Source organism: Equus przewalskii, chromosome 15 (assembly GCF_037783145.1).
Source record: "Equus przewalskii isolate Varuska chromosome 15, EquPr2, whole genome shotgun sequence".
NCBI classification, from domain to species: Eukaryota; Metazoa; Chordata; class Mammalia; order Perissodactyla; family Equidae; genus Equus; species Equus przewalskii.
In genome coordinates, this window is record NC_091845.1 from 53,025,234 (window position 1) to 53,049,979 (window position 24,746).

At 48.4% G+C, this 24,746-nt stretch overlaps 1 protein-coding gene across 1 annotated transcript in view; it reads right to left on the reverse strand.

The window, feature by feature from the left end:
* TRIM71 (tripartite motif containing 71) overlaps positions 1-22,482 on the reverse strand; it is a 67,820-nt gene extending 45,338 nt beyond the window's left edge. The window contains exon 1 of the mRNA XM_070577385.1: positions 21,506-22,482. Within this exon, the coding sequence (XP_070433486.1) occupies positions 21,506-22,357 (852 nt within the window). The 5' untranslated portion in view covers positions 22,358-22,482. The remainder of the gene's footprint in view (positions 1-21,505) is intronic.
* Between the last annotated feature and the right edge of the window lie 2,264 nt (positions 22,483-24,746).

Below are 24,746 nucleotides of genomic sequence, written 5' to 3' on the forward strand. Positions count from 1 at the left end.
ATTCAGTCCAACCTAGCTCCAGCACCCAGGGAACCCTTGTTCAGTCACAATGTCTCCAGCTCAAGGCCCGGAGAGAGGGGCTCAAAACCACGACCCCAGTAATCCCACAGAGCTTCCCATCCCACCTCCCCATTTCAGAAGACCAAGGGCATCACCATCAAAAAGCATTTATTAAGCACCTAACTGCCTAGAGTCCGGGCAAAGATTCACAGGGGCCTGGCCCCTGCCCTGGGAGAGGGTCATTTATGACCATTAAGGCCAGGGTAAGGCAGGCTCCCAGAGGCCCATAAAACTCCCAGGGAAGGAAGTGGGGATTAACCACTTCCTCCCGCCCCTCAAGAAGGGGTTTCAAGCTCTACCAAACTGCAGAATAGAGGCTTCCCTGGCGGGGGTGGGGAGACCAGGGTCAGAAGATCCTACACCCGGCCGCGGCCTCTACCAGGGGACATGACTAACCCTGGGGTTTCTCAAATTGCTTTGATTTTTACAGATGAGAGAGCTTTGTAGTCCTGCGGCCCCAGCAGCTCTGTGAGGCACATTCTAGCAAGTCTCACCACCCCTCAGCACGGGTCTGGACTCTGTCCAGGGAGGGACAGAGCATACATGAGGATTACGTGTTTGTGACAAGTACTACACCGGTACAATGGCTTAATTCTTTTACATACTCATCGCTCAGATTTATTGGATCAGAAACTGTCCCTCTCCTGGGCAGTTTACAACATCCTCAATCTTTCACTCAATTTTTATTGACATTTATTTCAGCAACTCTTACCCAAATCTAAGAAGAGCAGTTTACAAAGAAAGCCAGTAACACACAGAACAAGCATGAGTCAAGAAAAGAGAAGCATGTCAATGAGATTTCCTGGATGGAGACCGTGAGTTTGGCTCTGAGCTTCCTGGCAGTCAAAGCAAAATGATCAACACTATACAGTTATGTCATTGTCAAATCATCAGTTTGAGAGAGCCAAGAGTTTTCCTGGCAGAAAATCCAGACACAGCAGTGGAACCTGTAAATTCCCCACCTGGGCAGTCCCAAAGACACAACTAGAAACACGCAGATATAACCTGCTCTCTGAACTTGCCTTCTCCCTTCTTCTCCCAACTTTCGAAATTCCTGCCAAAATCCTACAAGGACAATCTTTCTTTCTGATGCCAGAGAAAAGCTGCTGAAGAACAGATAGATACAGGCGGTCAGAACCAAGAGGCACGTCCCTATGTTGTGTGGAGGGAGTTCCCCAAAACTGGACCCTAAAAACCCTCTTCTAGAACCCTGGTAACTATTCTCCCTATACTACTGCCCAAACCCCTGAAGACAGGAATTTGGGGTGAGGGAGCAAGCATATCATTGTGAACACTGAGATCTACTACTCCCATACCCACACTGGTCTATGGGGAGCACTAAGACCCCAGAGTGTTTGGCAGCAATGGACCAGGAGAGGAGGTGGGGCAAAGAGCTTTCTTGCTCTCCTGGGCTGGCATTTGGTTTCCAAGGCGAGCCTTAGCATCCTACCTCCCCACCTATTCTTTAGCCAGGACACCCCCTCAAACACCCCCCCCCACCTGCTTCTTTGCTAGGACACACAGGGATGGGGGTGGGTGAGTCAGAGAGGTCCTGGTTCCAGGTAGTGTCCCTGTGAGAAGCTGCTGTCGCCTATGAGGAACCCTGCAAGGGTCTGCAGGACCCAAATGCAGGGTGGGGGCGGGGGAGCCTTTCAGGTTGGGAATCTCAAGCCCTTCCAATAGCTTAAAAGGAGTGTCATAAGTAGAACTGCCATATAAAATACAGCACAGCCCTGTTAAATTTTAATTTCAGAAAGACAATTTCCAGTATTAAGTGTGTCCCAAAATTGCATGAGACATACTCATACTAGAAAATACTTACTATTTATGAACTGGGCATCCTTGGAGAGGGGGGCAGCTAAAGCTGGCAATCCTGGTCAGGGGGCTTCCTGGTGGGTTCTGGGGTCCCAGTTAGGTGAGGCAAACCTCTTGGGAAGGGAAACCCTGAACTTTGAACTCTTCATTGGCTTATTAACATGTGCTTTTTCTTCCATTGAGGGAGGGGTCTTAGTTTGATTGTGGTTAGGACAAAAGCTGGCTCACTTAATCCAGCCCAGGGGTGACTGAGCCGGGAGGCGGACACCCCCATCCCCACCCCCATTTGAGCCCTAAGAACTTCCCAGGAGCAGAGACATAAGGCTTCAATGGTGCTCGCCACTCAAGCCAAGGCGATCAACATTCCAGGAGGCAGCCATTCCCGCCCTTCAGGAGGAACAAAGAGCCTAGGGAGGAATTCCTGCTGCCCCAAGCATGGGGGGTGGGGTGGTATCCAAACACAACTGGGCAGAAAAAGTGGCCCCAGCAAGGGGCCCTAGGAAGCCCACTCCCTCCCTGTCCTGTCAGAGGAACAAGACAGCCCAAGGAAAGACTCCAGTGCAGACATTAAAACTGAACCTTATAAGCACAGAATGCAATTTGCGGGCTGAGCCTCTAACAGCGATGGAGTAAAGTTCAAGAGAAAAATCTCTAAAGGTAACAGGCCAAAACCTCTGAATTTAATCATTAACTTTATCTTGAGGGTCTTCTTTGTACTCACGCTATGTACTGGCTTTTACTGTAACCAATGCAAATATTTTACTGTCCTTCAAAACACAGAAGGCGGGTTTGGTTGGCTTGTTTTTTAAACTACAGCTCCTGCATCACCATAAGTGATGATTCCAGGCAAATTCCAATCAGGGATCTCCAGCAAAAAGGACCTTTGGAAGGGGAGAGTGGGTGGGAGAGAGGACCTGACGGAAGCAAACTTTCCTCCCTCCTGCACAGTGGTGCCCTTACTTCTGCTGACAACACAGTGGGTAGGACCTTCAGGCAGCTTAAAAGGGAGATGAGAGACTTGAGCTTTCAAAGGCCGCAGTAGAGAAGTTTGGGGACAGACTTAAACAACGTAAGGTTCTCTTTTACTATGAGGGCAGAGGTAGTTCCAAGGGTGACCGTGTTCCCACGAAAGTCCCCTTTCACCATCTCCAACCATAGGTTTTCAATGGGGCCCAACAGCTCCCCAGAGCCTGTTTGAATTAACTCCGTAAACATTGGTTGAACATTTGCTTTGCAGATAAAGTTCTAATCTGCCAATGGAGTCGTCAGCAAAGTGCTTCCCCGTTTTTCAAATGCCCAGCTCCTCAAAGGCTCACAGGTCTTTCTTCCTGGAGCACCAAGAGGGGTCCTCTCCCCTCTCCCTGGGCACCACCCACCAAACTCCCCCAACCCCTGCAAAAAAAAAAAAAAAGCTAACTTGCATGCCTTGCAACCACTTCTCACAGTACCCAACCCTTACTCCGTTCCAGCTTCAGCTCAGCAAGCCTACTATTTCCCTCAGTAGACCCTGTTCTCACTGGGGGCCAGAGACCATGCATGCGTAAGAGTTAGACATGAGGGAAAGTTGAGAAATCAACTGAATCCTGATTGTGTCAGGCACTAAGGACCCCTCCCCCACGACAAAGCTCAATAATCAACTTTCCAAATTGAAGACTCAACAGTTCTGCACACAGGAAACAGCCTAAAACCCACTCTAAGTTCTCATGCTTGGGGGTCACATGTCACCCAATGAAAGGCAGTTGTGAATGACATTTACAATAGCTGGTCCAGGACAAAGAACTACCCCTAGCCCAAAATGAAATTTCCCTTGTAAATTCAAATTTTCTAAGAAGCTCAAAACCAAAATTTTTCTGAAGAGTCTTCAGAAAGAGAAGCCACCAATCTGCCACCTCCAATTGACCCGAGAGACCTGGAAAGCTACAGATTTTCTGAGAAGCGTTCACTACCAAAAGCCTAGACTCCAAAGACAAGACAGCTTTAGCTCCCTCCCCTATAACCCGCCCCTCCAGAAGAACACAGGAAGCTCGCACTGCGTCACAGGACTTTACTGCTACACTGCATACCCCTTTTGAGCCCTTGAATTAAAAAAAATAACCATGATAGTTAATCAAAAATAATTTAGTACTTTCACATGTACCCAAAATCTCTGGTAATTCTATTTCCCTTTACAGTGATATAAGGGTCCCCAGAAGGGAGCCTCTCTTCTAGTCCTTTGTGTCCTCAAACACCCGGAGAGAGCCAGGCACAGGGCAGATGCTCAATGAGAAGTGTGTTGATTGAACGGAATTCGCTTCCACATTTTCCAAGCAATCCTTGAGGAATTTGCCTCCCAGCGGGCATCTGCTCGCTGGAAAACAATGTGCCCTGGCCATTTGCATTGTGGCCCTGAAATGGCGAATATTTTAGAGAATCTGAGAATCTGGGCCATCACAGAGAATATGGCCTTGCCTCTGAGGGAAAGATTTTAGGGAGTTTTAGTTATCTTTGCATCAGCAATAAACCAGGACATCAGATGTTGCAACTTTCCATCATTAGAGACTCATTCACATCCAAAGCCCCCTGGCTCACTCAACCTCCCGAAAACCCTCCAAGACCCATGACCAGAGCAGCAGGCCAAATTCTCCAGAGATTAGCACTAAAAGGTACTGACTGCAGCAAGGGAACTTTCTGGGATGGTGGAAATGTTGTGTCTTGACTGTGGTAGCGCAGATGTATAAATATCAGAACTCATCAAACGTGTGCTTAACTCATCAAACATGTGCTTAAAATGAGTACATTTGATTGTGAAAACTAGACCTCAATAAAGATGATGAGTAAATGACTTGTGTATTATCTGTCATGCAAGGATGTGCCAGATTCATTATTAGATTCAAAAAACAAAGCAAAATAGGGGCCGCCGGGTGGTGTAGTGGTTAAGTTCACACGCTCTGCTTCAGTGGGCTGGGGTTCGCTGGTTCCGATCCTGGGTGCAGACCTATGCACCGCTTGCCAAGCCATGCTGTGGCAGGCATCCCACATATAAAAAATAGAGGTAGATGGGTACAGATGTTAGCTCAGGGCCAATCTTCCTCAGCAAAAAGAGGAGGATTGACAGCAGATGTTAGCTCAGAGCTAATCTTCCTCAAAAAAAAAAAGCAGCAAAATATAGAACTATAGCTACAGTATACAAATATATATTTCAAAACAACTTTATCATTAGTGTGTGCATGACTAAATGACAGATACAGTCAGAAAGATAATGCTGCATAGGCATAGGAAATAAGACCAATGATACAATCCAAAATGTTAACAGTAGTTACATATGGGGAGTGAAATCAGCACGTTATATTTTTTCAGCTACTTAGTATTTGCCTGTGTTACAATGACTGCTTATTTCTCTTGCAATTTAAAACGGCAGCGAAGATAAAAACTGAAGGGAGAAAAGGCAGCTATAGGAAAGCAAGTCTATATATGGGCATGCCCAGCAACTGTTACACAGTAGGCCACAGGGCAACACGTATGAACGGGCCCTAGACCAATATAAGCATCACGACCTACCTGTTGTGAGTAACTGAGCATCTGTAGAGAAATTCTATTTCCTTAATAGTTACCAAACATCGAAGAGATTTTTAAGAGATCACAGTATATGGCCACAAAGCATGAACACTCGTTTACATTAAACTGCAAGCCAGTTAGCCAACAGCTATATTCAGAAGGGTTTCCCAGAAACGTGAGGTTCAGAGAAAAAGGGGAAACGAGACTGAGACCATTCACCAACAGTCAGGACATCAGGCTCATCATTTCTTCTAAATAAATTAGATCCCACCTCATCTGATACACTAAGAATATGTTCTAAAGTGGGATTAAAGACACACAATGTAAAGAAAGCAAAAACACTATTCACCAATTTAGTTAAAACTCAACTGAGGCAAGCCATGGACTCAGAGAAATCCTTTGCAACAGACACCTAGTACTCAGTATTTATCCAAAACACTTATAAATTAATTTTTCAAAAACCCAGGAGAGCCGGGGCAGGCCCGGTAGCCGAATGGCTTAAGTTTCACGTGCTCTGTTTCGGCAGCCCGGGTTTGAGGGTTTGGATCCTGGCCACGGACATACTCCACTCATCAGCCATGATGTGGAGGAATCCCATATACAAACTAGAGAAGACTGGCACAGATGTTAGTTCAGGGCTAATCTTCCTGAAGCAAAAAAAAAAAAAAAAAAATGAGGATTGGCAACATTATGTTAGCTCAGGGTAAATCTTCCTCACCAAACAACACAAAGTGAAGCGAAACAGGAGCGAGAGGCCCAGGAATTAAAGCAACTGGAGGAGGAAACCCAAATGGCCAATAAACATATGAAAAGACGCCCACCTCACAGTGATCACGGAAATGCAAAGTAAAACAACAGGATGAGCCATTTTTCTCCCAGTAAATTGAGGGCAACAAGGCCAGGTTGGGGGAGGGAGGAAATGTGAATGGTGGGACGCAAGCTCTTTAGAGCACATTAACATTTCAAATGCACCTCTCCAGCATCCTAGCAATTCCCTGGTTGGGGGTGGAGGGGGATCACCCCTAGAAGTAACAGGGACACATGGGCATGCACATTGATGGCAATGGCCAACTGTAGAGAAAATCCAAATAAGGGAACAGGCTAAATAAATTCCACACCACGAATACCAAGTTCAGAGCAGTAACGACCAGCAAGTGGATACAGGAAAACGTCTGCATATGTTTTTAAGACTACATTTCTGTATGTTTGTGTGTTTGTGTGTGAATGGCTGTTAAAGTTTGGCAGAAAACACATGAAAGGCAGATCATACATTTTAGAAAGTAAAGTATAGGGGCCGGCCCCGTGGCCGAGTGGTTGAGTTCGTGCGCTCTGCTTCGGTGGCCCAGGGTTTTGCTGGTTCGGATCCTGGGCTTGGACATGGCACCGCTCACTGGGCCACGCTGAGGTGGCGTCCCACATGCCACAACTAGAAGGACCCACAACTAAAATATACAACTATGTACTGGGGGAATTTGGGGGAGAAAAAGCAGGAAAAACAAAAAAGATTGGCAACAGTTGTTAGCTCAGGTGCCACTCTTTAAAAAGTAAATTGAAAAAAGAAAGTAAAGTAGTAGGACCAGGGTACACTTCTCAAAAACTTTACAGATAATTGAAACAAAGATATAGCTATGTGTTACTTACATAATTAAATCAGGATTAGACTTAACTGGTCCCAGAAACTTCCTGGAATACAAGATAGCCCTGAGAAAAATCTCAATTTTCCATTCGTCCAGCACCTACAAGCTGAGGATGGTGAAGGAGGAAGGAACGAAAGGTCAAATAAAAATAGTCACAGGCATATACATATTCAGAAAAACTACAACCCAAAACGACAAGTGCTGTGAAGTCTAGAAAAATGTCACTAAAAAAAAAATAACTTTCAATGTTGTTAAAAGAAAACAAATTTAAAACAAAACTGTTACTTCTTCCCCCCCTTTTTAAGCACTGTGTAGTGTTGGCAAACCTTCTCTAGTTCTCAGTAAGTGCTCATTCATTTGGTTCCTCTTTTTTGTTTACTGTAGGCACACCTGTCTGTCTTTCATACCAAGAGGGAGTAAGAAGCCTCACACAGTGACACCACCACTTACAAGTGCTGACTGCAAGTCAAGGAGCTGAAATGAGAAGGGCCTGGCAGGCAGGACAGGGACCTCCAGGTCAGTTTTTCAGACTTGTTTCTTACTCTGCTGAAACCACAGAATCGCATACCTTGCACATCCTGGGCTCCCCCACGCAACAGCCCCCTGCATCACGTTAAACATGAGAAAAGTTACAAGCCAACAACAGCGACCCAACAGAGCCTGAAACTGGATCTCTTCTCCCAAACATCACCTCCTCCTCACTTTCATAATTTGAACTTGTACGTGGCTTTTAAACTTTCTTCCTATTTATTTATCTGTTGCTTTGTATGCCTTTTTCTGATGGAGAAGACGAGAATTGGTTTTATATGCAGGCAAGCAAACAAACAAACAAAAAAACCTTGAAAATAACTTCTATGGGGCTAGAACAAATAGGCACCAAAGAACTGGGCAGATCGTCATTAAATTCAAACAAATTCTGTGCTGCAGCAGATCCTAGACAATCAACAGAGGAAAACACTCTTACTATGAATGCTGAGGACACCAAATGGGAACACCATCCCCCCTTTTATGAGGGGAAATGTTTGTTTTCAAACTTCAAAACTCGCTGCACTAGAAACTGGCCTTTCACAGTCTGAGATGCCCAAATACATTTAGTACCTTTCTTCCCCTGTATTTGTACATTATTAATATTTGCATACATAATTAACAATAGACAGTTTAGTTAGTCAGAAAATAGCCAACAGTAAAGCAAAGAAGCTGCCGATGAAGACAGGCAGGAACTTCAGTTCTCAGATATCAAGGCACATGTATTTATTGCACAATAGACTTAAGGAAGAATAATAAGGTTACAAAATCAGTAGCTGTTGTGGCAAGTCCCAAATGTTGTTCAGAATTAGCGATTCTCTTTGTTGGGAGAGGATTTTGCTACCCCTTCATAAACTGATTTCCATTTATCACCATCAACAACCTCTAACATAAACACTCCTTCTCCCCGACTAACCTTCAGTTTAAAAGTGGAGATTCTTGAACCTCACTTCATCCGCCCCACACGGACGGGGTCCTTTCCACGATTCCCTCAGAGTTCCCGACATTGGGGTTGGTCCATAGTGGACCAGAGATAGCATTTTTATCTTCATTTGCACTCCTGGTGTTTTAAAAATCTAATTAAATTGGTAAAACAAATTTTCCTGTTAGAAAATTCCTCTAAATCCCTGAAATTCTGATAAAGCTAACGACAAACAACAAAGGAGATAAAAAAACCAAGAGGACTTTTTCTGAAAGATTATTACAAATCAAAGGTGGCACTGGCGGGTACTGGTCCCCTGCAGCACTGCCCCCAAATCAGTTCCTTCATTTGAAATTTCTAAATGTCTTCACTTACATTTATATATAAGGGCACACTGCAATTTTTTATCAGAAAATAGTTCATTTGATTTTTCAAGCAAAAAAGTCAGCTCTAGGCACACTAATGCAAATGTGACCATCCTCTATAGAAGAATGAGGAAACAAGGCTCAAAGTCACCCAAGTTTACCAACAAACGTGCTGATCAAAACACGGACTCTAGCACGAGACAGGGACCAACACTCAACACAGCACTGCACACATTCCAGGCATTAAAACACACACTCACAATCACCAAAACCAGGAAACACAAGTGCCCCTCAACTGGTGAATGTCTGAACTTTGGTGCAGACACACACTGGAAAACTACTCAGCAATAAAAAGGGAAGAATTGACTCTTGAACGCATTATGCCAAGTGAAAAAAACACTGCTCAGACGGCTTAACACTGTAGGGGTTTCCATGGTATGACATTCTAGAAAAGACAAAATCACGGGAATAGAGAACAGATCAGTGGTCACCCGAGGCTGGGCGTATGCAACTGTTGTGTATTTCCACTGCTATAGTGATTTACACATTGTATACCCTTGTTAAAATATAACTATACACTAAAAAAGGTGAATTTTATAATATGTAAATTCAATAAACAAAAACAAATACAAAAAAATCAAAATAGGAAATCACCAGAATAGTGGAAGTAAGGCATTCCCTCTCAGCCTAAGGTTAGGCAGCACAATCTGCAGGACCAAGCTTGGGGGGTGGGGGGGCTGGCCATCTTAAAGGCTGGGGAGAGGGAAGAGAAACAGGGAAAGGGGGAGCTCCTTCCAGTAGCTGGTGCTGAGCCTCCCACCTCACTCTCAAGATTATAACCACAATGGGGCCGGAATAGTCTAGTTCACACCCAGGAGACACCCCTGGTCTTCCCAAGGCAGCCATCCACAGATGCCCCCTCTGTGAACCAGCTGCAGCCCCCACTCAGGGATCAGAAGCCAATCAAGGCCATTAGGGAAGGCAGGGAATCGAATGACCCATCCGAAACTGGCTGTGCGAGCTCCATGAGGAGAGGGATTTGAGGTTATTTTGCTTGCTGCTGTGCTCCCATGGTCTCTTCATTTACCAAATCAGTTTTCACAGAAATTACATTTTCTGCACTCATGTCATCGTTGTCCAACTGTGTAAATACACCAACAAGTACAACAGACAGAAACAGGTTTGGGAACAAAAGCAGCAATCTCTCTTGGTGAGCACACGACTCCATGGGTGAAGGGGGATGCAGCCAGGGGGCTGCATGTGGCTAGTGCAGCCGCTGGCAGGAGTTGGCAGCCAGCCGGGTCAGTAGAGAGAGTGAGTGTAACCCCTGCGGGGCCGGCTGGGTGGCGCAGCAGTTAAGTTCGCACATTCTGCTTTGGCGGCCTGGTGTTTGCCGGTTCAGATCCCAGGTGCAGACATGGCACCGCTTGGCAAGCCATGCTGTGGCAGGCGTCCCACATATAAAGTAGAGGAAGATGGGCACGGATGTAAGCTCAGAGCCAGTCTTCCTCAGCAAAAAGAGGAGGACTAGCCGATGTTAGCTCAGGCCTAATCTTCCTCAAAAAAAAAAAAAAAAGAGAGAGAGAGAGTGTAACCACTGAGAGGAAGGCCACTGCTAACTTCGCATACGTTCATTAGTCTGAGGTCTCCCCTGTATTTCCCTGGAAAGTTTCAAATGGAATCAAGTCAGGTGGTGCTGCCAGGAGTAATGGCCCAAACGGGATGCCATCTTCCCAGAGAGGCTGCTTACTGACCCATCCTTCTCTGTCTCCTTCTTTTGGGGAGGGTGGGAGCACTGGCACTGAGCAAACCACACCCCCACCTTGCCAGCTGGGTCACTAGTAGACTCTGCCAATAGGGGATGTTACAGGGAGAAAGGATTCTGGTTTCATCTTGCCTGCTTCCTGGGTCACACTGTCAACAGACTTCTTACCCCAGCAACACTGGGTCCTTCCTGTGGCAGCACCTGAATCTAGTTTGCAGCTTTCTAACACTGGAGGAACCAGCTTCATCAGCCCGTCCCCACCCCCAGAAGGAGCTGGACCATAGGGACCCTCCTATAGTAGGTATTGGTAACTCCAACCCCTTCCCTTTGGATCCCCCAGCCCTAGGATAGTAGCTGCTTCCCACACTTGCCAGATGCCCTAGTGTTCTTTTCCTGCCTTTCAGCTCCCGGGTTAACAACTTAGTAACAGCCAACAATTCTTTACATTAAATTACCTGTTAAAGTAACTTACCTGATGTGGCTCTGACTCCTGACTGACACACCAGTTATCTCCTCTACATAACTGTATCAATAACCCATCTCCCTAGCAGAGGTAAAAGAAGGGGACCCTAACACTTTCCCTAGGGATGCTGAAAAGGTCGGGAAAAATTAGGTTAAAAAAATCTAGATCACACACCCTCCTCTAGAGTCAACCCATCGTGGGCTCCTAGAAATCACCATACCTATGAGCGCATCTTCTACCTGAGTCCCACCATCCTCCAAGATTCATCAGAAACAACTCTGCTCTCAGCCCAAGCTCATCTTCCCAGAGGAACCTCTATCTGTTGAGGTGCCATGAGCTTTAACATTTAGATTTCATCTGGTAACTCAAATAAGACCACACAGAAAGCAGCCACAGAGAAGACAAGAATCCCCTTCCCCATCACCTCCTCCCTTTCAGTTTCGTTGTCCCAGACAAAGCACAAGGCTCAGGTAGGGAGCAGGTCGCAGATTGCTCTCACACATCTTTAGCATGAAGCACAATTCTTAGCAGCAAACAGACATTCAAGTATTTTGATGACAAATCTTAACACATCAGATCCTATCAGCAATGAGGAACTGCCCAAATTACTCCATGGTATCAAGTACCTCTCGGCCACCAACCAGTAAACATTTTTTAAGAAAGATAAACAGCATATTTAATTTCATGAAAAAGGAATTTTGCCCGTTTGGCTGCAACTTGCAGGAAAAGTTGAAGCCAAGTTTTTTTCAGGATAGTTACACAGTAATGTGCACGTATGTTAAAACAAATTTTTCTAGCTCCTTCCATGCACCTTCATGTAAATTATAGCTCCCCCATAAATAGGTCTCTAAAACCTAAGCACTCCTACTGCTCCCATCTTAAAGGTCAGAAATTGAGAGGTTAAATGACTTGTCCAAAATCGCACAGCTACTTCAGGACTACACTGGGCCTCAAACAGGTCTTTTTACTCTAAATCTCATGCTCTTGTTTTTATACCAAAAAGCTACAAGCATTTTCCAATTTATGGTTCCCCCTATTCATCCCCAAAACTTCCCCCTCCACCTACATAATGTGAGAGAAAGATCCATCAAAACCTAACATTTTCAGGGGCATCCTTTGGCTTGAAAACTAGTTAAGTTTCCTCTGTTCTTGGCAAAGGAATAAAAAGGCAGAAGATGAGCTGCTTCTGAGGATCAAACCCAACTTGCATCACCACAGAGAACAGACAATACAGCAAAATCCTTCTGGAACTAGCCCTTAAATCTGCTACCATCAACAGAGGCCAGACCTAGCGTAAAAGCCCCCTAACACCAAAGTACTTGCCTCTGAAGCATGGAGGCCACGGTGCAAGGGTACTGGGGGTAGGGCTCAGGGGGAGGGGACAGGAGGTGGCCTCCACTGCCTGAGATCCAGAATAGAAGGTGACTGCGTTCTCTTTTTTTTTCTTCTTCTTCTTCTCCCCAAAGCCCCCAGTACGTAGTTGTATATTCTAGTTGCAGGTCCTTCTAGTTGTGGCATGTGGGATGCCACCTCAGCATGGCGTGATGAGCGGTGCCATGTCCACACCCGGGATCCAAACCGGCGAAACCCTGGGCCGACGAAGCAGAGCGCATGAACTTAACCACTCAGCCACGGGGCCGGCCCAAGACTGTGTTCTAAAAGTTGGGTGGCAGAGGAAGCATACTTCTCACTCTGATATTGCAGAGACCACCTGAGACTTATCTTTTCAAGAGACTTATTAATTAAAGCTCAAAACCTCTTCCTTATTATTTTTAGTAATACTCCACATTAAGTTAATTTTGCAACAAGATGCAGACACAGTAATGATGGCCACATTCATTTTTGCCAAGAGACCACAGCCCCTTTATAATTACCCGTATGCTATTTAACTCTACTTAACAACTTAGAAAAGATCAAAGAAAATAAAACACAGGAAGCTAAATATTCAAGCAAAGAATTTAATATTAAATACCAGATTTTTAAGGACTAGTTCCAAAAAAATAAATTCGCCAAATATTGTATACAACTAGCAATGTGAAACAAGTGTTAGAACAGGTGAGTTTCTGACCAAGTCATTTCACCATCCCAGGCCTGTCTCCCCATTCGTAAAGCAGCAGTTCCTTCTATGATGGCTTAAGGCCGTTCTTGTAACATTGTAAGTTTCCTCTTCAGATGCCTCCCCCAACACACACATATCTGACAACACCATGAAATTAAAGCTTATGAAGTATTCTAGACGCCGAATCAGACTGGTCCCTTGAGCAAGTTAATCTGTTTCCTTGAAAAGCCACAGTTAAAAAAAAAAAAAGTATCATGGCTTCAAAGATTAGTGGTTCTCAAATACATCATATAAAATGTAAACCGGACTTTCATGTTAAAAAAAAGCTGAAGGGGGTCTGGCCCGGTGGCGCAGCAGTTAAGTGTGCACGTTCCGCTTCCGAGGCCCGGGTTTGCCGGTTCGGATCCCAGGTGTGGACATGGCGTGGCTCATCAAGCCATGCTGTGGCAGGTGTCCCGTGTATAAAGTAGAGGAAGATGGGCATGGATGTTGGCTCAGGGCCAGTCTTCCTCAGCAAAAAGAGGAGGACTGGCAGCAGATGTTAGCTCAGGGCTAATCTTCCTCAAAAAAAAAAAAAAAACCTTCAAAAACAAACAAAAAAAGCTGAAGGTATTGATAAAGCCTCTAAACACACTGGCACCCATCTTCTCTCCTAGGTTTGGGGAGCTTTGTAACCCTAAAATGGTCTAGACCAAAAGTTAAAGTTGAGGTCTAGTTTCTCTAAAGGCAAACAAGGTATATGCTTTTTTTCCAGATCACCTTGCATCACCTGAAAGAATCACTAAATATCTTTCCTCAGCCAAAATTTCTAACACTGAAAATTAGTTTTCTTCTACAATACTCTCTCTGGGGAAAGGTGAGGCTGGGAAGGGAATGAGGAGTCTGCTTCAATATTCTTTAATACTTTTTTTTTTTTTTTGAAGATTTTATCTTTCCTTTTTCTCCCCAAAGCCCCTGGTACATAGTTGTGTATTTTTAGTTGTGGGTCCTTCTAGTTGTGGCATGTGGGATGCCACCTCAGCATGGCTTGATGAGCGGTGCCATGTCCGCGCCCAGGATTCGAACCGGCGAAACACTGGGCCGCTGAAGCGAAGCCTGTGAACTTAACCACTCGGCCACAGGGCTGGCCCCTCTTTAATACTTTATTAATAAAAGCTATTGTGAATGTTTACAATTGCCGTTCATTGTGGGATCCTGTGCTATGATCCTCTATGTCCGTTATCACTAATTCTTACAACATCAAAAAGTGTAACTGCCATTTTACGGATGAGAAAACGGAGGCAGAGCAAGAATCTCAACCTAGAACCACACTAAGAGTGCTCAAGCGGAAGCAAAGCTAAATAAGGATAAATCACAAACACATTTTCCCAACTACTACTAAAACTTTCTTTACCATATCCACTTTTCTGCTCAACACTTATCCACACATTTTTGTGCGAGCATTTTCAGTCCAAGCCAACAGATGATCCTAAGAGAGAAATATCTCCCTCTGACATCGATCCCAAAGACAGGCAGAGGGCACAGAGCAAAATTTGCAGGTGTGGTCTAAACAGACCATAATTACGACTGCCCATACCACCTATTCACAATTCTCATTTTTAAATTAAAACACCTGTGCCGAAGTAGTCACATCCAATCCACATTTAGCAGCAAAAGTGTGTGCAGATTTTTAATACAACAGCATTTTTATAAGTATCCCTATTAGTCAAAGGGTATCAAATAAGTTCCCAAAACCCACTGGCACGTAAAGAAAAACATATTTTTAACTGCAAACAGTTAAAGCTAGAAGGAAATGGCTAGCCAACCTTTTCTAGAAGTAACAACTGAAGGATACAGTTGCTGACAGACATTCAGGAAGGCACAGGGGTTCCTCACCAGCTCAGGCTCCAAAGCCCACTCAGGAGCCCTCAAAATTCACAGGGTGTTGGAGCCCTGAGGTGATGCCCTCAGTCTACACATCTGACCTTGACCCACTTCATTCTCTTGTGTACACTGCTCTGCTTCACTCGAATTCCATTAATGTTGACAGAATGTGCTATTCTGCAGAAGCCTGTCAGGATAAATAATCACAATCGAGAATCATCCCCTTATTCACGACCAAGCCTCCCTTCCCAATATTCACAACTTCAATTTGCTAATATGTTACTGAAAGCAATGACTTTATCACTAATGATTACCACTTCCTTAGGGCATCTGTGTGGAAAATTGTTTGTTTTGAAACAAATTACAACTGGCTGCCAATTTTTTGTGCCTACAGATTATTAAACTAGGATCATTATACAGATCTATTTTGAAAAGAACTCATTTGGTAAGAACTGATGCTCAGGTAAGGAACTGTCTGGGGTTAGTAGAAAATCTACAGTAGGGAGGACAAAACAAAATATTGGCCTGCTGTCTTCAGATTAAATATGGATCTCCCAAAATCTCAGGTGGGTCTGGGTGGGAGATGAAACCCAGAAGTCGGGGCTTTTCCGCATTTCATTCCACCCTACCTTCAAAACTAATTCTAAGCAAACTAAAATGTGAGGAAAGCTGGAGATGGTATCTGAAGAGGAAAGAATTATGGTGGAATAAAATTCAAATCGTTTCAGAGGTAAACAGCCGGTGCTCAGCCCTCCCTACCCCCAAATTTTTCTATTAACAAGTCAGAGTCTTGTCAATCAAAACAGTCAATCTGGCTTCAGTCAACTTAGTTTGTGGGCACAGACAACACCTCAAAGGGAGAAGAATATTTAGTATTGAACAAGCACGAGGTCACATCAAGTGGAGGGGAAAGATGGATCAAGCTTCCTCCTGCAAGTCACGATGCTTGAAAGGTCAAGAGAAGAGGGAACTAAGTGGGCTGCAATGGGTGGCATCTTGCTCCTTTAGGCAACTGTAATTCTTTATCAATATCTGTCTCTTGCTCTCTTCCAAAATAACCGGGATGGCAAAAACAGCCTTAGTGAGCCAAGCCTTTAACTCTTTGTTACCGTTAGGGGGGAGGGGGGAGCGCACACTACTTGAAACCGCCTGCATGGCAGAATCCTTCTCAACCTTTTGCTTAAGTGTCATGAAGAATGACACCAAAATGGTCCTTTATTCGCTAAGAATGAATACATCTAAAATAAATCTTGCCCTGTGGGAGGAACTGGATGCAGAAATGGCAAGATTAAGTAAACCATGTGACTTTTAAGTTAGCAACGAAGGAAATAAAATTTGGAGGGGGTTAAATTTCAGAGCTACAGAATTATCAAATAAGTTAAAATTTCCCTTGAATCAGGAAAATGTATAAACCGTCTTTTCCGCTGGCAAACTACTGCAACAGCAAAAGCATTTTAACCATTTCACCTCCCCATTTACAGCTCCCCCAAAAGCCAATGCCCTTTCTGCATATGTAAAGAGGTTTTAGAACGAAAACATAAAAAGCTAAATAAACAGCTATGCTCAAAAGTTTACATGTGAGGAGAAAGTTGCTTCCATTTTAAGTAGAAATTTAGGAAACTATACACTTTAATGTTGGTTTTAGTGTCCCGAAATCTGAAAAGGACTCTCTAAAAACAGTATTTATAAGTAGCTAAGACGAGAGGGAGAACTGGGGTAGAAAAGAAAATTTTACTCAAATTTTTCAAACACTTTCAAGATTTCTTTATTCCATATCCAACTATTTAACATGAAAACATCTGAATCACAAAGAACATAGAGTAATATCAAATGAAGAACTGAAGTCCGGGAGAAGTGCCTGTTTTCTTCCTAAAATATCTTCATTGTTTCCAAAACATATATTCCTCACATTGGAAATAAAAATCTTGTAGACCAAAAGCAACCCCAAAACCAAACCAGTGTATAGTTTACTCTTTTTAGGAAGACAAAGTTAGTTACAAAAGGTTCCCCAGACAATGCTGAGACCACCACAGCATCAAATATTACTAGCACTTTATGACTCGGGTTATGCCTGTAAGGCGACCTCATCAGCACAGGCTCGCCAAACTAGCCATGGCCCACTTTCCCGGGATCCGCGTCGATAAAACCCTTCCCTATGCAGTTTAACGGGAGACGGACACATTCCTCAGCTCAGCCGTGACTCTATCTAAACACAAACAGATTACCTTCAAGGATAAGGAATTACGACATCAATAATGAACATTTATCCGCCATATATTTTCATCAAGCATTTTCTTAATTCAACAGACTTCAATCTACAAACGTACCTGCAGAACTGGATTCAAAGCAGTACCCTCCAATTATTTCCAAGTTGTGGAAAGTTTGGTTTTCTGGCGAATAGGTGAAATGAATGAGTCAAGCAAACCTAGTCTGATAAAGCCAATCAAAGATGGAGTGCAGAAATACCAGAATGCATATTACTACTCATTTTCTCTTATCCTTATTAAAAAGTCTCTTGGTATAGATTTTATAATTTGCACATGCATATTATTTAGAAAGAAACATGCATACTCTGGGTATGCAAGGCTGAAAAAGCTTACACTCTGGAACTGTAAAATAAAACAGGCTGGTATCAACACAGGTACAATCCCCACTCACAGTGACTTACTCAAAATAAGATACAAGAATTTATTCCACAATCAATTATTTTAGGCAGCAAATCCGCCTTCCTCAAAGTGGCTTGAGGCTGATTTTTGGACAGCAGTTTCTTGGAGAAAGTCCCCCAAGCCTAGGATGGCTCAATATTCAGGGTCACATCGGGCGGGAATTCTAGAACTTATCTTTCCAGGAAGATTTTTTTTTAAGCCCACCACGGGAACAGAACATAAATTATCAGCACCTGCACCCCATTTTCCATCCAGGAGACTCAGGAAAATCCTAACTGGCCTAACGGGAGACAACATTGCCATCCTCGGGTGGGACTGGCTACAATGTTTCCCTCGACTCAACATGGCAACTGTGTCACCCCCGCGGGCCCCCCACCGCTAGCGACAGGGCCTTTCCTGGGGGCCAGAACGCTCGAAGACCCCACTCAGCTTCCTGCCATTTACAGAGTCCTGAAGCCCAGCCCTTGACACACAACACACATCCTGGACAACCCTGGAGATTTCTGCTCCACCGTCGCCTCCAAAGCAGCAAAGGGCTCACATCCTATGTGCCAAGACCACAACATTAAAGAGCAACTGGAAGCGGCTGGAGCAGGGCGTTCAAGTCACACTAACTCCTTCAACTCTTCCCGCAAAACACGTGCAAGACCCTTTCTGGGGTGCCCGCGGGGAAGGCGCGGCCACGGGTCGGGCCGCGTCCGCACAGCCGCGGCGGCTCCGGGAGGGCGGGCGGCGCAGGCCCACAGCAGCGCTGCCTCCGCCCCGCTCTCCGGGAGCCGCCGGCACTCGCCGCCGCGCGGGCAGCGGGCAGCGGCCAGGGGACGCGGGCCTCCAATTCCCAGCCTAGATGTCCGCCATCAGACCGACCATCAAGGCACAACATGAGCGAAAAACCCAAACTACGTGTTTTAAATGAGCCAAATACGAGAGTGGAAGCAAGCAATTCTTATCATTTGGTTGGAAACCCCAACTCTCTCCTTTTAGGTTTTAAAGTTACTACTATGTTTTAAAACAAGCGCTCAAAACACCACCTTGCGAATCCCAAAGAGCCATTTGGGGGAGGGCGCTTAAGGAAAGCAGTCTCGGGGGACAGAGGCTCCAGGCTGCCTCCCGCACGGAGGAGCCAACTCTTGGAGGCGTCCTCCCCAAAATTACAGGGAAGAGCCCGGCGTCCGGACCTCCTTCCCAAGGTCAGGTGGCATCAGTCACCACAAGGCAAGGACGCCCTGAATTATTTACTGAGCCTGTTGACGCAGGAGACAACTCAGTAAAGTAGCATTTTAAAAACTGAGATCGATGATACAGACAGTAAAATACTTAGATTTGGGCATTCAGTCTATGACAATCAAACAGAAGACAGTCACCTCCAAAGTACCCTCTGCTATGCTCTTTTCCCAGTCAGAGGCATGGCTTTTTAAAGGAGCAATATTCCAAAACTGGTATGGATCACTCCTTCAGAAGGAAAGGAAGGACTGAGGCCGTGGGGAGGGGGACCCCATCTGAACCTGGCGCCTTCTCTCCTAACACTTGCTGTCCTCTATTCACACCCCCGGTTTGTCACCTTTAAACTCCAAATCCGGGAATGATTAAAGAGATCTAAAAATTAATTTCCAAGCTTTTATCTTTAAATGAAAAACTAAGGAGGGGGAAGTAGAACTTTGCTCAAAACTGAACCAATTTTGTGTTTCTAAAGGATATTTAGTTTAACGATGTAGTATCTTACTGCTTTTGCCAATCAACTTCCACCTAGTACTGCACATGGTAAAAAGGGAATTTTCAAGGCATCCAGGTACCTCCCAGCAAGAGCTTCACCTCGCACTTCACACTCTCCCACACCGTTTGGATGGTTTTATAATTTAAAAAGTGTGTAAACCTTTTACAAGTCTGGCAACACTGAGCATCTACTGTTTTAGCCCAAATAAAACATATGTGGATCTTTAACTGGAAATATAAATAAAACCTGACATTTAAACTCAACTGCTGGGAGGGAGGGTTCAACCAACACCCATCCCAGGAGGGACACTGTGGCAGATTCAAGGCACCCCCCTCCCCTTCACTCCCCCCCTCCATCTGACCCTAATCTTCAAGAGAATTGGCTCCATCTTTCCATTCCTAGGATTCGGATAGGCATTTAGCCCAATCATTCCTTTTTCTCAAAGTGATGAAAGAACACAGTAGAAACATTCACCCGTGAATGTGGAAAAACTTTTAAGATGAGCCCATTCAGAGCTTCAAAACGAAGGAAAGGAAAAACTGGCCCCTAAGCTTCAAACCTAGAAGAAAACTTTTAAAACGAGGCGCTCACAAGTAGATTAGGATTTCAACTTTTTCCCAATAGGAGAAGCCGGCTTCAGGCCATCAGGCAATAGCTCCGCCCTCCTCCCCAAGTAACAGGTCAGGAGTGGAGCCTCCGCCGTGCTCGGGACCAGCCCCACTCCCACCAGGATTTTTAAAGCCTCTGCCGTCTCCTGCTCCACCTCCAAGGCATGACTAGCGATTACACACACCAAAGCTTAGGGGGCTACAGGTAGACCGCCTAAGTCACCGACCCTCTCAGCAGAGCCTGCTCCTTAAAATGTTTGGCCCCTTCCTCTAATGGTTCGGGTGAGCGGAACGTACCACACGGTGTGAAAATAAGCAAGAAAGGGTTATTCGTTCCACAGCCAAGACAGCGAAATCGAGCCCCAAGGCTGCAGGGCAGCCCTCGGACTCCGCGCACCCCCCAGGTTCGAGCCGCGTGCAGCTGGGTCCGTTTTTTTTCCAAGGGAGGTCGAGCCCCTGGGAGAGCGGGGTGGAGACACCTCCCAACCAGGGAAACCGGTTCCAGTAGGGATCGAAGCTGGGGTGGGCGGGAGCGGCCCAAGGGACTCCCAGCGAGGAGAGGGCAATGGGCAAGGTCCCCCGATTCCGCTTCTCCGGGCCCACGAGGCCGAAGGGCGAGTCCACATGAGGGAGATTCAGGGGACAACACGCTTCTTACACAGTGCGGGAAACCGCACCGCGGAGCAGGGAAGGGCTGAAGACCGGGGGCTCTTTGGCCCTCCAAGACCCACAGAAGCCCTCTCACCCAACAAGGAGGGAACGACTGCCACAGTGTCCCAACGACAAAAAAAATACCGTCCTCCCTCAGAAGCGCACACGTGCAAACCAGGTCCACACAGGCACACCCACCCACACAGCCATCTCCTCCTGGCTCATGCCCTACTCAAAAACAATAATCTACGAGTTTCGCAAACGAAAACGAGAAAATAAAGTTCAGCACATTGGGAGGCCTCTGGTGCGCCCGCACAAGGAGACCACGTCTACACAGACAGACACACTCTTCCATCTCGTGTCTCACTTAAAACAATAGCAAGCACGCTTTGTCAAGCAGAAATGAAGGAATCAAAGTCCATAAAGAGGGGGTGTCCTCAAACCCCGGGGACTGTCGGCGGGGGGGGGGGGTGACCGTCGCACAGGGAGGCCAAATCTACACAGACACGCATATTTCATTCCTCCCAGCTCGTGCCGAATTGGACACAACGGTTGCCACACTTTGCTACACAGAATATTAGATATGGAAAAGGGGGGACTCCAGTTTGGGGACCCTTTGGGGGGCCCTTGCAGCACGCACACAAAGGCCAGGTCTTCTACACGCAGACCAGGATCTACTCGGTGGCAACGACTGCCAAGGAACCAAAGGAAAAACAAGAAATCCAGAAAGGGGAGGACCCACTCCCATCCCTTTGGGACCCGTCCGGAGGTGCCCCGCGAGCACGCCCGCGGCTACCCGGGGGACACAAACACGTCCGCGCCCGGCGCAGACCCCCGGGCGGCCGCCCACGCACTCACCTCGTCGTCGTGGTGCTGGCAGAAGCCGAGGCGCTCGGGGAAGACCGAGAGAATGGAGAAGGGGGCGCCGGGGAAGGGCGGCCCGAGCCCGAGCTGCTGCGCCGCGGCGGCGGCGGCCCCGGGCGGGCCGCGCTCGATGTAGTGGTCCTTGGTGAGGCGCACGCGTTGGTGCGCGCGGACGCAGTTGTCGCACAGGTGCTCCTGGCAGTCGAGACAGCGCGACGAAGCTGCGTTGCCCTCGTCGCAGGAGCTGCAGCCGTGGGGCCGGCGCAGCAGCAGCGCCGACGGGGAGGCCGCGGGACCGCCGGGCGCGGAGCGGGAGGGCGCGGGCGGCGGCGGCGCCTGCGGGAGCGGCGGCGCCGAGGCGGACGCGCGCGGGTGCGCGTGGTGCGCGTGGTGCCGGTGGTTGCTGTGGCCGCTCGCGCCTGCCGGGGCGCCGGCACGCCCGTTCTTAGGCGGCGGCGGCTCGTCGGCCGTGGCCACCACGGCGTCGAGCAGGTTGCTGAGCAGGAAGGCGGACGAGGGCAGCGCGTCCATGCCCGCCGCCTCGGCCAGCACGACTTTCTGGTCGCACACGGGGCAGCGCAGCTTCAGTGGCTCTCCGGGCGCGCCGCCGCCCGCCGCCGGCAGCCGGTGCGCCTCGAGGCACGGGCGGCAGAAGGCGTGCAGGCAGGGCAGGACGTGCAGGCGCCGCGCCGCGGCCCCGGGGCCCCCGCCGCCGCCCCCCGACGACGTGGACGTCTGCGAGGACGACGACGACGCCGAAGAGTTGGAGGAGAGCGGCGCCGGCGAGCCGCACATCTCCTTGCACAGCAGGCAGATCTGGAAGTCGGTCTCGGGGAACGAAGCCATTTGCAACCAGGCCCGGAGGAGGGAGGAGACCAGAGAGGAAGAGGAGGAGGAGAGGAGAGAGCAGCCGAGGTGGGTGGGGGAGCCGCCGACTCACTCAGAAAAATGCATCGATTAGGCCTGCAATCCAGGAGCCGGCACCAGAGCGGCGCGGCCCGCTTGGCCTCGCCTCGTCCGGCCCGCGCGCTGCCACCCCCGACGCTGCGGGCATTAAATGCCACTATCCAGAGGCGACACAGATTCCTCCCGGAGGACGTGGAGGCTGCGTGCCTCCCGAAGCGGGAGCGCCGGAACAAGTCCCGACTCGCGAGGGGCGAGCGGGGGCAGGGAGGTCAGAGGACTCCCTGGAGCAGCTGGAGTTTAGCTTCTTGCTAGCCGAGCGAAGTCCCCCAAAGTGGAGTCCGCTGTGCAATCCCAGTCCCGGCAGGAGAAGCAGAATTTGGTTCCACGAGTATTTATTTGGTGCGTTGCTTTTCTTTAAATGAATTTAGTCTCTTCTCGGGAGAGGAAGGCTCCCCAAACTAGTAAAGGCGGGAGCGGCGCGACGCCCAGCCCGTGTCCCCCCGCGCGACGCCGGCCGCCCCACCGCATGACGCGGCGGCCAGGGCTCCTGGGTGGCCCGGCGTGCTGCGCTCGGGGCTTGCGCGCGGCCGGGCGCGGCCTCCCCTGCAGGGCGGTCGGCCCCGCCGCAGCTGCAGCTCGTGGGGGCCCGGCCGCGGCCGCACGCGTGTAGTACGCACGCGCGTCCCACGCGCCTCGAGTCTCCCGCGCGCCCGCCTAGCCCTGCCGCGGCTGCCGGCGCTTAACACGCACGCGCGCCCCACGCGGCTCGGGGCCCTCGTGCCCCCGCCTCGCCGGGCCTGGGCGCCTCCCGCGCGCTCTTCTCCGGTTTAGCCGCGCTGCAGCGCGGGGCCGCAGGTCCCCGCGGGCCGTCCTGAATTATTCATCGGCAGGAAGATATTAGATGTACCCGCTGCCCGCTCTGCGCGAGCCGTCGTGCAATGCTATCCGAGCTCCGCGCGCGCCCCGCGCCCCTCCTCCTCCTCCTCCTCCTCACGTCCGTCCTCTCTGAAACCTTGGCAGCGAAGGGGGATCACATTTCCTTTGTCATCGGGCCATTTCGCCCTCGCCTTGGTCCCCCCTCCGATCCCGAGCCTCGGGGCCGGAGCCTGCTCTGGGGCGCGCTGGAATCAGTGGAACCAGCAACGGCCCAGCGCGGTGAGCTCGGGAGCCGCGTGGCCAACACCGCGGGCCCGCGCCCCCGTCATCTTCTTTCTGAAAGGAGTCGGCGTGCAAGACTCGGGTGGCCCCGGCCGCGCTGCGCCTACCGGCCTTTGCTCGCGCCGTGCGCCCTGGCCTCCTGGGGCTTTGCAAGACTCCCCCAATTCGGACTGCGTGCGTGCACGCGCGCGCGCGTGCCCCCTCTTTCTCTGCTTTGCCGCCTCTTCCTCCTCCTCCTCTCAGTACGCTGGTTATTGGGACTGATCGGAATTCGGAATCCTTTTAATCTCCAAAGGAGCAAACTCACTTCCGCCCGAGAGCTGGGAGGGGGCTGGGGGAGGGGACACAGGGGAGGGGGTTCCAGGCAAACAGGAAACATTAGCCCTCTCGGCAAGGCTCGCTTTTGTGTGCTCCCTCCCTCCTCCCTCCAACCTCCTCCCTTCTCCGGGCCGCTGGGGAGATGAACGCCCCCGAGCTTCAGTGTGACGACCTTTGAAACCTTCCGAGCGAGGAACCGAGAGCGACTCTTCCGTTTATTTAAAAAAGAAAAGAAAAGATTTCATTCTGAATCCTGGTTCAACAGAGGCTGATATCCACTGGCCGTGAGATCTGCACCACCCCCCCCCCCCGCCTTTTCTTTCTACGTTTTCTAAGGACTCTGCCTATCTGTGACCAACACCAAAACATCACGCGGTTGTGTGCAGTTGGATGCGTGGAATTAAACGAATCTGAATTCTGCTTTCCGGAGGGGCCGGTTTCCTTTTGAGTTTTAATGGGGGGTGGGGGGCGGAGGGCAGCTGCTCAGGGGAGGCTACCCTGGTGATGGCCCCGCGGCCATCTGGGTGGTGCCCGAGGCTGCCTGGGTGGTTCTGGGGGAGGAACTTGCTTGGCCCTGAAAGCAGACTGACTTGAAGGAGCAGAGAGGGACACATGCCAGGATTTAGAGGGTATCTGGTCTGGAGGCCAACGGGTGGGACAGTTGTCCCGGTCTTAACACTGTCAAGCTGTTAGTGACGTCTTGGGTTCTTCTTGTACAGGCAACAACCTAGATGAGTCTCAGAACCATCATGTTAGGAGAAAGAAGCCAAACACAAAAGAATTCATACTTTGTGATTCCATTTACAGGGAATTCTAGAACAGGCAAAACTAAGCTATGGGGATAGGAAAAGTG